Raw genomic sequence first — 15371 nt, forward strand, 5'->3', positions numbered from 1 at the left:
TCCACCATCGAGCACACCATCAGGCACATGGCACTGGGCAAACTGTCAGAAAGGAGTTAAAATGCTTTTTCCTGCTAAGCCAAATATTCAGGCTCCTACTACAGGACTGAAGCAGCTCGAGGCATCGCCACCTCACAGCTGTGCAAAGGCCTGGTGCCTGCTAGGGGAATTAACGCAACTGGCAACCCCCCTCCACACAGGGTGTCCCACTATGTTATTTTAGCAGTAGCTGAAGCAGAAGTTGATTTTTAAGGGCCACACTTTGGCCTCTGGTTTGCAAACGCCACCTACTCTCTCATGCCAATTACACCAACAAATTTTTTTCGGTATATTTTCAATAAAACCGCCTTTTCAATCACCAGTCGGCAGATCCCACAAGCACACACAGGAACAACGATGGGGCTACAGGCACAGGGTGTGCTGACAGAGCAGGACCATGCACCCCCCCCAGCATCGCCACCCTCCATCCCCATGGGACAGCCATGTAGTGATAGGGGACAGACGAGGACAACATTAAAAATATATATATATATATCTTAGAAAAGAAATCTAACAAATATGTCTGACGATACTAGGTTATTTTTTTAAAAAAAAGACAACTGCTTTGCTCCTGAACAACCTGGCAGTATTGCTTTAGTTAAAGAAGGGGGCTGCTCCTTCTCTTCAGCAGACAAACAGACCCCCCACCCTCACAAACATCGACGCTACGTCGGGAGCAGAAAGCGCAATCGCTCTCCAGTGAGGCACAGCCACGAGGCCATGGGGATGGCCGTGGGGACCCCAGTACAACCCTCTCCCCATGCCCCCGCTGTCCTCTTCGGCCTTTTTGGTTTGTCTGCTCATTTGGCACGTTCAGAATGAAGATTCCTGGAGGAACAAAGGCCTCGGGCTCCAGTCTGTGAAATGCCCACGGTGGTTTTAAGGCAAGGGTGTATCTTTTGACTCATCTCTTCCAAGACAATGATTGTCAGAAGAACAGGGAAACGGCGCTGGTGCGTTACCACACGCAGTCCAGGTCATGGGATGAGACCCCCAAAGGGGCTTCCCCAGGGGCACCCAGCCACTCTGGGGGGATCCTCTGGGAAAGGCCAGACCCACTCGCTGCTCTTACTGGCACTGTGATGGTACCCTGGGTTTGGCCAAAGGCTCCATCGGGAAAGCGCAGCTGGGCCACGCTCTTTGCATATACATGGCCGCTAAAATAATAATTGTTAACATAAAAAAATTACGGCAGCAAGGCTGGGGGCTTCACCCCTGGGCAGCACTGCCGACGGCGCCAGCTCAGGCACTGCCTCCACCCGCGGTGGATCCCGGGGAGCCGACTCCAGCTGGGACCCCCAGCACAGAGGGGTCTCAGCCCTCCCAGCATCCCTCCTCTGCTTCACGATGAGACTTTCCCCATCATCCCGATCTCCTCTGGTTCGGCTCCGGGAAAGGTTTAGGGGCGGGTGGCGTTCAGTAGGGGGTCGTGCCTTCCCACTCCACCAGGTACTGCACCTTCCCCTCCAGCGTCACCCGCCGCGCCAGCACCTGGTACTTCTCGCCGCAGACCAGCCTGCCCGCCGCCCCGAAGTAGCTGCTGATGGAGGACTTGAGGTGGGAGAGCGAGGAGTCATCCTCGCTGATGCTCTCGAAGGTGTGGCTGTCAATAGCATCGTCCGGGCGGTCCGGGCCACAGGCTGCCTCGCTGCCCTCAGGGGTGCCCCCGGCCGGGCGCCTGCCCACCTCCCCACCTCTCCTCTTCGCCCCCACCGAGGCATAGGCTGGCACTGCCAGCTTGCGCTTGCGGCTGCCCACGGTCCTCCGGCTGTGAGGGAGGGGACAGAGGAGGGGTGAGGGCAGCACCCAAAAGGTGTCCCCCACCATGCTGGCTGTGCCCGCCGCCCGGCGAGCCTAGAAGGAGCACACCGGGAATTCCACTGAAACCAATGGCTCCAACCCTGCACAACGAGCAAGGCAGCGCTGCTTTGGGACCGCCAGCCCGCTTTGGGAAGCAAGGGGGAAAGGGTCCCCAGTGCAGGACATTCCTGTGCCAGGGCGCTGGGGCAGTCCCTTGTCCCCCTGGCCATGCCACTGGGACCCTTCTGGAAGGGGGCAAGGGGCACAGCCCTCACCTGGACTCGTAGGAGAGGCTCGTGGTGGCGGAGCCTGAGGTGCTGGCAGCATCTGTGGAGTCCACATCTGACAGGAAAGTCTGTCCCGAGCTGGCACTGGGGATGGGATGCAGCATCAGCCCCAGCCCGGAGCAAGGGGCACCCCGGCCCCCACCGCCACCCCAGCTCTCCCTTCACACTGGGGTGTTGAAACCGCTCCCCCCTCACCACTCACACCCCCAGGCCCAGCCACACGGACCTTTTCAGGCTCTGAATTTCATCCAGTGTGAAGTCAAAGATGCTGGCCAGGTGGTGGTTGGTGCTCCAGGCGGAGGTGAAGTCACTCTGTGCCATGAAAACAAGCTCACTCGTCACCCCTGAGCGGCACGGTGCTGCCCATGGTCCCGGCACCGGCACCCCCTGCCCTGGCACCACCGCGCTCCTTCCCACGGCCCCTGGGAAGCAGGCTTGGCACGGAGCATTTGCAAACCCCAGGGCGAGGGATGGGTGCTCTCTCTGCCCGCACAAGCCAGGGAACCTCGTGGGGAGCCCCAGGGATGGAGGGGCCAGGAGGGTCCCACTCGGCTGCTAAATCCCAGGATGGCTGCACAGAAGAGGGAGTGAAGGACTCACGCTGGGAATTGCATCCTCCAGCAGGAACTTGGCCCTCTTGCGCCGCGCCGCTCGCCGCTTCTGCTGCTGGAGCTGCCGGGGCAGCAGGCTGCAAAGCAGGGGGGAGCTGAGGCTGCCAAGCCATCCCAGGGGAGCATGGGCACGGGGTGCTGCAGCAGCGGGGGGTGCCCAGGCAAATTTGGCTGCTCACCTGTCTTTATGGACGTATTTGCTTTTTCCCCTCTTCTTCAGCTCGCAGGAGCTGCCGTCACCCATGCCGGGGGCTTTCTCTGGCAGCACCTTGCTAGGGGGGTTTGGAGGAACGCGGATCCGCAAGCGGAAGATGCATTTCTTCTTTTTAATTTCCTTCCCACACAGAAACCTGGGTGGCAGAGGGGAGGAAACAGCCCTCAGCTGGGGGGGCCCACAGGAGCATCCTGCATCCCACCCTGTCCGTGTCCCTCACCCCACCGTGCCGGGGGCTCACCTGCTTTTGTAGCTGTTGAGGGCATTGAGGAGGTGGGGGCCGCGCTCGGAGATGGGGGTGCCCATCAGCTGCGGAGATGGCAGAGGTCAGGCAGGGCTCGGTGCCCGCTGTGGTTATGCAAAAACTAAACAGACGGGGGAACCCGAACTCCAGGTTTCGGCTCCTGCCCGAGGTCAGGGAGGGAGAGATGCCAAAGCCCAGAGCCACAGCCTTTGGCACCGGCGGCCCTCGGTGCAGGGCAGAACCGATCCATCCCGGCACAGTGACGGGCTTCCAGCGACCCTTGGTGTTAGCACTTCTCCCAGCTCTAGCTCTGACTGGGAAACTTGTCAGGTATGGCACCCAAACAAAGGGAAATCCCAGCACACAGAGAAAAGCGATTAAGCTAATTTTGAGGAGGAGCCGCTCATGCCAAGTGCTGCACGAAGCGGGGTTTTGCAGAGATGCCCAAACTCATCGATGCAGGGCTGCTGCATGAGCACATCCCTTCCCACCCTTCACCCTCTGCCCATCCCAGCTGCACCCCAGCCCTGGGAAAGGTCCCTTGGCTCTGCCCAGGGTCCGTGCCCAGGGGCTGACACCATTCCCAGCTCAGGGAGCAGCATCTGCCATCCTCCACCGCCGACACTGCCCGCTGGGGACACCCCACTGACACCAACCCGGAGCCAGGTGAACAGCACATGGGAGCTGCTGCGTGTTCCCAGTGGGTGCAAACACCCCAGGCCAGGTGCTCCTGCCCACCCAGAGGAACTGGGCAGGTGTTTCAAAGCTCCTTCCCTGCAGGGGACCAGCTGGCCACAAGTGAGCAGGCACTCCCAAAGCACGGCCCCCTTCCACCCCAGCCTCAGCTGCTGTAGGAAAGGAGGGTCCCATCCCTCCCAGCTGAGGCTTCAGGCACAGCTGGCTGCATCTTACAGCTTACATCCCCAGCAGCACCGGTGAGCCCAAGCTGTGTGTTTTTACCTTCCCAAGCTGCAGCGGATCCCAGTGATGGTTCACAAAAGCCAAAATCTCCTCAAAGTCAAAGTACTTCTTCTTGCTCTGTACACCCAGGTTGTAGAGAGCGAGATGGACAACATCCACCCTGCGGGAGCAAAGTGGGGGAGAGGGTCGGCAGCCTACCCTCAACCCGGCAGGATGGTACCCACCACGATGCTCTGCTCTGCCAGTGCTGCTCCGGTGCAGCCCCCAGCACAGCCTCCCAAAACCCACCCACTGAAAGCTGGGACATCCCCACACCTTGCAGCTGAGGCAACCCAGCTCAGAGGTGCATCCCAGGGGATGCCATAGCCAGGACAGCATCCCTTGAGCTTTGGGGAGCGGTGTGATGCTGCCTGCAGCTGGGGGGAACCCCAGACACAGAGACCCTGAGCCCAGGAGCTGGAGGACATGCCGCTCCAAGGATGAATGCCCAGTTTTCCAGCTTTTTAATAAGCCCCAGCTGTGTGCTCTGGCTGCAGTTAGGTACGGGAGCAGGATAGCTCTTACTCAGATGAAAACAGACTGTCTACTTAAACAACCCAATCTATCCAGTGGGATTTTACACCTGCGTCTCTGAAAATGAAATCCATGCAACGTATCCTGCAGGATTTGCTTTATTCTTCTTCCAGCCTGCAGCACTGCTCCATGCAACATCCCTGAGCCAGCCGCATCCCAGCAGCTCATTAGCACCAGTAACAGGGCTGAGCACAAGGGGAACAGCAGGGAAAAGCTGGGCTGTTGGCGCTGTTAATATGCGTTATAAAGCGCTTTGAGACCATGAAGGTACGCTAGATGGTACCACTTGTAAACTTGTATTTAATCACAGAGCTTGATGACTTGTCACCGGATTGCCTTTCACAGTTATCCGCTGGCTAACGTGTCCCTTGGCTGCCAGACAAACAGTAGGTTTGGGGCATATGGAGAAACAGCTTCCCAGGAAACACGGAAACCTGCAGGGCCGGGCAGGAGGAGCTGCAGACCCAGGGCCTGTGGCTGAGCAAAAGCCCCAGCTCAAGGCTGGGCTGGGGTGAGTAGGAAATGCTCTGTGAACTCATGCTACTGATGCCCTGCGGCCACCCCGGCATGTCCCGAAGGAGCTGGGGATGTTTCTTACCATCTCAAGGGCAGGCGCTTGATGTATTCAGGTCCCTGGTTGCATACGGAGCAGAAAAACACATAGAACCTGGAAAACAGTGGGGAGGGAGAGCACTGGGGGTGGGGGTCGTCCCCGCAGTCATGCAGGGCCTGGGGATGGGCTGGGGTGAGGACAGTGCTCCTCCAGGCGCCACCAGTGACAGCACTGCAGGGAGAAGCAGGGCTCTGTGGGATGGGGCCACCCGCCTGCTGCTGGGGTGGCTCATCCACATCGGTGCTCCAGCCAGATCAGGGAGATACAGGCTGGGGATGTGTCTGTGCCTGAGCCCCCCGGGGAGGGAGATCCAGGCTGGGGATGTGTCTGCATGAGTACCCCCCTGAGAAGCCAGCTCCAACATGCAGCCCAGCAAGGTCTGGAAGGGACATACCTGTCTCCGAACATCATGGGGTCGCTGAGGCACTGGGTGCAGGCTTCGTGGAACCACTGCCGGCAGCGGTAGCACTGCAGCATCTTCAGGTACCACCTAGGGAGGGAAAGGAGGTGGGTGACAGCAAGGGCAGCCTGTAGCAGCCACTGCCCCATTCCCCCTCCCAGGCACCGACCCCCCCAGCCAGGGAGAGAAAGTCCTAACTTGTACTTTCTGCAGCCACGGCAGTGGGTACAAACGATGTCTCCAGGAGTGAGTGGAGACCCAGGTGGCAGAGGCAGCGTGGGCAGCAAAGCCACTGGCCTGAGCGTAGTGCCCTGCAAGCTGGAGACTTCCCTTTTGGGGGCAAAAAATCCCCTCCCTCAATCCCATCTTCCTTTTGTAAATGCTTTTCCCCACAAAACCGAGCACGATAACCCCCCAGCAGGCAGGGTCTTACTCGCCGGGGCCCCCACAGTAGCAGTAGCACTGCTGCTGGTTGGTCCGGTGCGGGGAGTCCCACTCGAGCAGGTCGGGGTTGTAGGAGAGCACCATCTTGACAGCTTGCAGTGTCTTGGCAATGGCTCCCTTCTTCAGGGCACCCCCCTTCTGCAGGGGCAAGCGGGACGGGGGTCAGCGCAGCTGCCTGGGGGGCCACATCCTGCACCGCCGTGCTGAGGGCGGGTGGTACACGGAGCTGGCAACCCCGGGCAGCCCCACTCACCCGCACGGCCAGGGCAAATATGCAGCGGCGGCAGAACCACGGTGTCCCCAGGGGGCCCTCGCCACCACTCGCCACCGGGACATGGCACTGCTGGTGATAACCTGCAGGAGGGCTCAGCATCAGCACTGCCAGGCTGGCCGGACCCCCACCCCTGGGGGGGGTACACGGCCAACCCCAGGGTGATGCGCCCACACTCACCCAGCCCACACTTCCCGCAGATGAGGATTTCGTTCATGGGACCTGATGTCTTTCCCAGGCAGACGATGCACTTGGGCTCCTCCCCAGGGACACCGGCTGCGGGACAGGGATGGCAGAGTCGGAGAGACCAAGGCACAGCCACGTCTCCATGGTGCTGGGAAGAACCTCCCAGCACGGTGGTGGGAAGGGAGGATGGGGCAGCACTCACCATGCTGGATGTCCTTCCAGAGGACCCAGTACTTGGAGTTGTCCTCAAACGTGACGAGGCAGCTCTGCTTGGAGCCGCTCACCTGCATGGAGAGCGGGATGAACCACTGGGCATCACCTCCCATTCCCAACACTTCCCCATTTACCGTGGGGACCAGCCCTGCAGTCGGGTGCATTTGGGGTGTGACACCCAGGGGCAGGACATCAACCCAAAATCCCCCACTGCCCAAAGACATGCTGCAGCCCAGGCCAGCACCCCTCCGAGCCACAAGCCAACCCAGGGAAGGGCACTAGCTACACCTTGGGTGCCCACATTACCCTTTTGGGTGCCCACATTACCCTTTTGGGTGCCCACATTACCCTTTTGATCTTCCCAAGGTAACAGAGCCCATCGGTCCAGCGGCACAGCACGTACTGCCCCTCCATCAGCTTGACCATGAGCTCCCGGCAGCTGCTACCCCTCTGCACCGAGGCACTGGCCGGCGCACACTGGACACGGCCCGCGGCCGCGTAGACATCCCGGATGATGGGGTTAAGCTTGGCGGTCTCCATCAGCAGAGCCTGGGGGGGATGCACACACTCGTCACCGTGCAGTCACCCACGCCACAAGGCGCCCAGCGGCCAAGCACAGCATCCCGGAGGGTTATCCCCGGGAGCACCGAGCCTGGAGCTGGTTCAGCACCGCTAGCGGGGGGCTCAGGACCCGCAGAACAAGTGCTGATGAACCGGGTTTGTTTAAGTGGAATCAAAGGGATCGCTGCAATCTTTGCTGCTCTTGAGCAGGAATTAATTATAGAAACTTCTTAAAAAAGAAATAACCCCTCGGCTGCCTGGGCTCCCGCAGTGGGGCCACCCTGCCGAGTGGCACAGGGACACGGCGAGTGGCACAGGGACAGGCTCGGCCTCGCACAGGGCACCGCAGCCATAATACCTTGACAATTCACGTGGGTTTGAATTGACAATTCCCCAGCAGCTTCGCAGGCTCCCGAGCCACCGGGACAGCGGCTGGAAGCGGGTTTGCCGCGGAGGGGCTGCAGGGAAGGGGGCAGCCCCCCACCCCCCGCCATCCCAACGCTCATCACTGGAACGCCCCAAAAGTTGCTTTACCCGCCCCCCCCCTCCTTTCTTTGCGCTCCCGGCACGGCCCCACGCGTGGGCTCACGCCGCCGGTCACACCGCGAACGCCCCCCCGTGCTGCGGCCACCCCCTGCCCGCGCCCTTTGCTGCCGTTTCCCGGGCGGGCAGGAGCGGCCAAACTTACGGTAAACCGGGAGCGACCGAGAGCAGGCGGCTGGCGGCGGGGGGGGGGCGGGGGCTGGCAGGAGCGAGCCGCGACATGTCCCCCGCAGCGCGCCCCGCCACCGCGATTATGAAAGCGGAGGCGGGTCCGCGCGCCCCCCCCCCCCCCCCGCTGCCCGGTGCCGGGAGCGCGCCCGGCGGAGGGGCGGCACGGGGGGACGCGCGGTCACGGGTGGGAGCTGCCACGCCGCTGCCGTGCCGCGCCGGGCGGCGGAGGGGAGCGGGGGCACCCGGCCGCCCCCCGCCCCGCCGCAGCCCCCCGGGGCCGGCGGCACCTGCCGGGCGGGGGGCGCAGCGGGGGGCGCAGCAGGCGGCCCCGGGAGCGCGGCCGCGGGCCCCGCCGCCATTGGCTCATTCAAAGGCGCTGCCGGCCCGGCCCGCCCGCCCGCCCGGCCGCGGCCCCGCCGCCCCCGCCGCGCCCCCCGCCGCCCGCGCCGCGCTGCCCTTACCGCCGGCTGCCCTCTGCCGCCGCCGGCCCGGCTCAGCGCCCGCCCGCCCGGGGCCCGCGGCGGGGAGCGGCGTGCGGCGGGGCGCGGGGCGCCATCTTCCCGCGCTTCCCCCGCGCCTCCCGCGGGCATTGACGTCCCGCTTATGCAATTAGCGGGGGCCGCCTCCGCCGCCTCCCACGGCCCCGAGCGGCGCGGCACGGAGCGGCACGGCACGGCACGGAGCGGCGCGGCACGGGCCCGCGGGGAGCGCCCGGCACCCCCTGCCGGGGCTTGGCACGCGCGGGGGGGGGTACCTGCCACTGCTCCCCTCCGTGGGGTACCCGCCGCTGTCCCCCCCCGTGTGGTGCCTGCCGGTGTCCCTGCCCCACCGTAGGGTACCTGCCGCTGTCCCCCTCTGTGGGGCGCCTGCCGCGGTCCCCCCCCCCGGGGCGTAGCTGCCACTGTCCCCCCCCGGGGGTACCCGCCGCTGTCCCCCCCCGGGATATCTGCCGCTGTCCCCCCCGGGAGTACCTGCCACTGCTCCCCTCCGTGGGGTACGCGCCGCTGTCCCCCCCTGGGGGTACCTGCCGCTGTCCCCCCCCGTGGGGTGCCTGCCGGTGTCCCTGCCCGGCGGGTAGCTGCCACTGTCCCCCCCCGGGGTTACCTGCCCCGGCCCTCAAGAGGTACCTGCTGATGCTCCCCCTCCCGCGTTGTGCCTGCCACTGTCCCCCCTCGTGGGGTACCTACCACTGCTCCCCCATGGGGTGCCTGCTGCTGTCATGTCCGTCCATCCCCCCAGGGATGCCTGCTGATGCTCCCCCTCCCAAGTTGTGCCCGCCACTGTCTCCCCTCGTGGGGTACCTGCCACTGCTCCCACATGGGGTACATGCTGCCCCACACAGGCACCATCACACCCCAGACCCCTCCGGGGCACACTGCATCACACCATCACCCCACCTGCCTGCCAGCCATGTCCCCATGCACCTGGGGGTCCCCAAGGGCACCCAGGGCCAGCCCTGCACCCACCGTCACCCCGTGCCATACACAGGGACCTCCCTGCCTGTCCTCCCCTGGCCTGGCAGCTGCGGGCAAGAAAGGGCATCCCCGGGCCCCCCAGGATGGGGCACAGGCAGGGGTGCCCTGCCTGCACAGCATCATCCTGCACGAGGGGCCAACCTGTGGTCCTCGGGATTCCTAGAAACGAGGGTTGCCTTTCTCTGAATCTCAACAGAGAAAATCAATCACTGAAAAAATGCTTTGGTCAGTGCCAAGAAGAAAATCTTGAGGATTTGCTGTTTGTTGGAAAGTGCTGCCAAAACAGAAATGTTTTCAGGCCTGCTAAGGCAGCAGAGAAGCTGAATCCTGGTGCAGGGTCTGGGCCAAGCGCAAGCGGAATCAATACGGATTTTATTGCCTGTAACAGATGAGCTCGGCAGCAGCACTGTGGGGTGGCTTCCTCAGTGCTGGGGTTCACAGCACACCCACGAAAAAGGCCCCCCAGGCATCAGGAATAAATGGCACAGTGCTGAAACGCCTTTTAAACACCTGCATGTAATTGTCATGTTAGAAATAATTTTTTTTTTTTAATCAAACTTTCCCATAAAACACTGGTGTCTGAGCATTCCTCGCACTGTGACCGGCCCTTGGCGACGCTGCACCCCTGAAGCTGATGGGGAATGCGACTCCTGAGCGATGGGTACCGCTCCCCTCTTCTTTGCAGTTCCCCATGTGCAAGGCAAAGCCTAGTGCAATGTGAAGATGGGGGCAGGGGGCGAACATGCCGTGCCATCCTGTACCTTGCTGTGCCATGCCGTGCCAAGCAATGCCATGCCGTGCCTGCACCCAGCGGCTGGGCCTGCGTTTGCAGAGGTTTAGGCAGCTGAAAAAAATGGCAGCTCATTCCCCAGTGTGAAACACCATCCTTCACCTTCACAGGGAACCTGACGCATCTTCAAAATAGTCAAACGACCAAACTCTGTGGTGAGTCATGATGCGTCACTGCAGGATTAAAATAACTCTTGCACCATAATCTCCCCTTGGACAAACACCGCTGCTCGCTTCGCTGCAGTTGGTGGTGCTGGGTTTAACCCAAAGCGGGTCATTTGCTGCACTTGTGGGGCCGCATGTACATCCCAGCCTGTCTCCACATGGTGCTGGTGGAGCAGCTGATGGGGATGTTTACACCCCCCTCCCCAGCCACCGTGGTTTATCTTTGCAGCATCTTGGTTGTTTGCCATGGGAATGCAGATGATGTGACACATAAACACTGGATCAAGTTCACCATGGGCATAAGCAGGGATAACCTTAGCAAAAACTCTCTTTTGCGGAGAGGGCACCCCAAACACGGCACCTGCTGATGGAAAGAGCACAGTAACATTGCCCTGGAATAAAAGTCCCAAACAATAGGAGAGAAAAAAAAAAAAGGCATTTCAGGTGCATCCTCTATTTCCTGACACAAATGAAGCCACACAATTGCATTTAACTCTGGTTTCTTTGTAGGTGCTCCTGCCACACCATCATCGAGCCTGGCCTCAGCTCCCACTGCGGTGAGCAACTGGGTCTGCCTTCCTCCACTTCTTCATCTTCCTCCTCCTCCTCTGCACACACCCCCAGCTCTTCCTGCACACCCCAGGGAGCCAGGAGAGCCGCTGGAGGTCCCGTTCCTTTGGCACCATGTGAAGGCTTGTGGCCCCTGGAAGGCACTGGCACAGGGCTGGCGGCAGTGCCTACCGCAGGCGCAGTGGTCAGACACGGCTGAGGACCTGGTTTCACACCCATGGGACTCCAGGGACCTTGGTGGGACGATGCCTGACACGCTGTGCTGGGGAAGAAGCACCCACCTGGGCCCATGCTGACATGCGTATTTCCATCTCATATCCCCAGCTGAAGAGACCTCAGTGCCCCAGTGGGCAGGGCCGGCAGAAGATGTTGACCTGCTCTCCGTGCCAGATAAGCAAGGAAGCCCCCATTTAAATTGAGTCATTAAAAGCAGACTATTCCATAAGCAAATAAACAAATGAGACCCCAAGCACCAATGCAAAGCCGGTGATCTTCCTCCCTCCTCGGCCAGGGAGCGGGGCCAGCACAGGTTCCCAAGGCAGGTCACTCCAGCTCCTTCCCCACCACCAAATTTCCAAAAAAACTCAGCATTTGCAAAATGACTTGAATGAAGCCCCAGGTAGCACATACAAATCTGTCAAGTTGTTTCAACTTCTTTGGTTTTTTTAGTAAATTATCCCTTAAGGATTAACTACTCCAACACCCCCTATTTTGCCCTTAAAAACTTTTTGTCGCTCCTCCACACCCTGCACTTGCAAAGGTGGGGAAGGTGCTCTCCTGCTCACATGAGGATGGAGCACCCGGAGCACCACGGCTCAGCCTGGCCGGGAGCCGACCAGAGCTGTGGCTGAAGCAGAGCCTGCGGCATGCGTGGGGTGAGAGCTGCCGGTGCTGCCTTTCTTTCTGCTTTGAAAACTGCCCAGAAATCAGGTAGCTTCTTTTCACAGTGTTTTTCTTTCTTTGAAAACAGGAGTGGGAGGAGGGGTTGTATGTTGGCTTGTAGTCTTGGAGACTGGAGCCGAGGAATATTGAATGGAAACCCAAACATGAGGCTGCCTATGAACAGGCCTGATGTGGAGATAGGATCTGCAGAAACGACAGGCGCTGGCTGCAGCTGCTCCGGGGCCTCCTGCGCCGAGCGATGCAGGGCTGCAGCGTGGGGATGCTCAGCGCAGCTCTTGTGTGCTGTTCAAAACAATCCACAAGCGCCATTTCCATCTGGAGATTCAGCTGGTAAAATAGGACACAACCATGCCAATAAAAGTAGATACCACCAAAGGAGCTTGAGATCTACTGACATAATATGCACTCTCTCCTGGCCGGCGCTTCCCCTGCTCTGTGGATCTCTGCCACCTTTTCACTGAAACCACCTGAGTGACCAGCACAACCGAGTTAACCTCAAAGCAGCCATGGACAAGGTTATGAGTTCTTTTCCTGTCCTGAAGAAGGGCTTCTAAGCCTACAAGTTTTCCTGTTTTTCTCTCAGCTTCATTAGTCAGGTCAAAAAAAATATTATCTTTCCCTACAAACCGTGTCCTTGGTTATTTCAGACCATCGTAGCTACAGAAGCACTATGCCTCTTTGCCAACCTAGTCATTAAACATGGAGCAACTGGTCCTGATTTAACTCACTAAAACTCTCTTTGATTTTTCTGCATCATTTGATTTGGTCCAGACCAAAAAATAAAAAAAAAAAAAACACTTCAACTGCTCATTTCCCCAGCAGAAGTGATTTGCTGGATTAGAGAACTCTTGATATCGCTCCGATTGCAGCTTCTTCCCCAGTTAAGTGTCATCCGTTTCCTTATCAAGACAGTTTAGTGGCTGAAGGTCTTGGAAACGAAAATCAGGCGACTGTTCCAGGAACACCAGAGCCTGGAGCAGAGCCCCGTGTTTGGAAAGCGCCGTGGCTCAGTGCATTCCACACGGCCACGGTAATGCTCAATGCTCGTGAACCGCGGCACGGGGGGAGTTCGCTCTTGTTCGAGCCCTTTCAGAGAAAAGCGAGACACCCAAGAGCATATTCGAACAAAGGTATGGTTGTAATTAGCGTCAGAGCAGTTAAACCTGACATTCAGCTGGTTTATGCCAGCCGTGCCTTTGAAAAAGAAGAGCATTTAGGCACTGGGTTTCATGTCTTTTTGTTGTTTATTTAGCATGAATTTCATCCGTATCCTCTTTTTTTTTTTAAAACTTAACTTTCTTTGCGTGCTTCTATGCAATTGCATAAGACATGAAGAGCTTGTAAGTGTTCTTACAGCTGTGCAGGTTTTATGTTAATGGAGCCCTTACATAATTTTGACACAGATATGTTGTGTACACGTCTGCAGCTCCTAAGCACAGCTCAGAAACGACATCCCCCCAGAGAAAGAAAGAAAGAAAGAAAGAAAAAAAGAAAGAGAAAGAAAGAAGGAAAAGCCCATGTTGTTCCTGGGGAAAAGTGAGAAATGGAGAGTGAAGATCTGTGTTTACAGGGGGATGTTTGTGCTGCTTACCCGGCTACAAAACTCCACTCAGCAAATGCCTGTTAGGGCAACTGTAATTAGTGTTCGAGGCAAATTTGGGCTGTGTCTGTGCAGTGCAGTGCTGTGCAGACAGGGACCCACCACGCCACCGACCACCCGGGGTCCTGGGCATGGCCCCAGGGGTGGCTCTGGTAGCTCCTCACTTGCCTTGGCGGATTCTGCTTCCCGGTGCAGAGGCGATCGGTGCCAGCTCTTTGCTTCTGCTCTTCAGGAGCCGAGGTGAGCCCGGTCCTGCTCATCCAGCCCGTGATGCTCCTTCACAGGAGCCTGTGCCTCCAGCCTGTGGCTCCAGGGTGCCCCGCTGCTTTTCAGGCCCTCAGCAACCACAAAATCTTTCCATTCATTATACAGAGCCCACAAGAAACATGCCACTTTCACAATTTTCACAGTGGTTCACCTTACCTCAGCTTCTTACCTGCTGTAAACGAGCAGTGCTTCATCCCTGTCCCATCCCGGGGATGGGGTTACATCGATGGGCTGTCTGCCCCACCAGCAGAGCCAGCAATGAACCTCCTCCCTTACAGACATTTGCCATCCAGGCCAGAGATGTGTTCCCATGTCCAGGGCGGGGAGGCATGCGCTGGTGTTGGTCACACCGGGATGGCCAGAGCCCCGCTGCGTCGCATCCTTTCTCCAGGGTACATATGTGGCCAGCGTCGATGCTTCTGCTTCCCTGCAGCTTGTGCTGCTCTGGTGCGATCTGACCTCCTGCCATCAGTGAAATCCTGTCTGTGTGCGGGATTTGAAGAAAATCAGTGTGATCAGTCCTGGTAGAATCTCACTAGAGAGAAGCACAGAAGTGTCAGGTCATTCGCTCTCTGCTGGGTGTCTCTCTCAGCCTGCACATGCACATACGCACACACATTTATTTTTGCTTCCCTCAGTGCAGACACATACACATAAATACTCTCTCTCGCACACACACATTCACGTATTCTCTCCCACACATTCTCTTCCCTCAGCTCTCATCAACACATGGGTTTTACTCACATCCCCCCTCCTCCATCTGTCTCTCAAGGAAAACCTTCCTAATTATTTTTATGAAATAACAGCTCTACGTGGAAAAGGATTTTGCACAAAAAACTGACAGTGGAGCAAAGAGGCAGCCGAGCTTCCCTGGGAAGTCAATTCCCACTACGATAAAAGCAGCTGATTAAAAACCCCCAGTGCAAAAGCAGCTCCACGGCCAGCGAGGACCCAGGAAAGCTTACACAGGTATGGAGCGACTCCGATTCCCCTGGCAACCAGGCAGAGCTGACCACTATCTTAATCCACAGTAATTCTTTTACAATCAGCTGCCGCCTCCCTCCCTGGCTGCGGTAGCCAGAAGAGGCTCTGGAAATCAGTTTGCTGTGCCAGATTGTGCCGCCATCACCCACCCTCACCTCCCCGTGCCCACATCCCTCTGGATGAGCCCAGCTGGTGGGGGGTAAAAACCCTTCATTCCAATTTTCCAGGCCATAACCCCATGTCCTGGGTGCTGCACCTTCCATACAAACACACCAGCTTCCCCAGGCAAAGAAAAGCTGACCCTGTCGTGACAGCACCGATGTGAGAGCAGTGATGCTTTAGGGTTTGGTCCCAAGGGTTCCACCGAGATCCTGCAGGACCACAGGCAAGGCACCGCATCCCGAGCGCCACGGTTGACCATCGGCATCATCAGCAATTTGGGACAGGGACTGGTTGTTTCTGGGTCACCGGGCAGCGCACGGCACAGCCGGGCCCCATGCAGGGCAAACCGGCTCGGTGCTACTACA

At 58.9% G+C, this 15371-nt stretch overlaps 1 protein-coding gene and 1 long non-coding RNA gene across 5 annotated transcripts; one reads left to right on the forward strand and one right to left on the reverse strand.

The window, feature by feature from the left end:
* Nucleotides 1-517: 517 nt before the first annotated feature.
* PHF19 (PHD finger protein 19) lies at nt 518-8834 on the reverse strand. Of its 3 annotated transcripts, none has more exons than XM_080402195.1 (15): nt 8553-8834; nt 7165-7365; nt 6806-6887; nt 6598-6693; nt 6400-6500; nt 6136-6284; nt 5697-5792; nt 5288-5356; nt 4156-4276; nt 3193-3260; nt 2917-3087; nt 2727-2838; nt 2353-2438; nt 2115-2210; nt 518-1807 (listed from the first exon to the last, which is right to left on the reverse strand). In XM_080402195.1, exons 1-15 carry the CDS (start codon nt 8679-8681, stop codon nt 1456-1458), a joined length of 1929 nt encoding a protein of 642 aa, XP_080258321.1. In that variant the 5' UTR covers nt 8682-8834; the 3' UTR covers nt 518-1455. The 3 variants fall into 3 exon arrangements, with proteins under 3 accessions (XP_080258321.1, XP_080258322.1, XP_080258323.1); XM_080402196.1 differs by having other exon boundaries at nt 2727-2814; nt 8553-8831; XM_080402197.1 differs by lacking the exon at nt 8553-8834 and adding an exon at nt 8066-8512.
* LOC308069634 lies at nt 7374-15361 on the forward strand. 2 transcript variants are annotated; one of them, XR_013930466.1, is made up of 4 exons: nt 7374-8066; nt 11031-11709; nt 12061-14829; nt 15072-15361. It is a non-coding gene; the product is annotated as an uncharacterized lncRNA (long non-coding RNA). The 2 variants fall into 2 exon arrangements; XR_013930465.1 differs by having other exon boundaries at nt 12061-15361.
* Nucleotides 15362-15371: the final 10 nt, after the last annotated feature.

This window comes from Falco punctatus (assembly GCF_963210335.1).
Source record: "Falco punctatus genome assembly, chromosome: 9".
Taxonomy (NCBI): Eukaryota; Metazoa; Chordata; class Aves; order Falconiformes; family Falconidae; genus Falco; species Falco punctatus.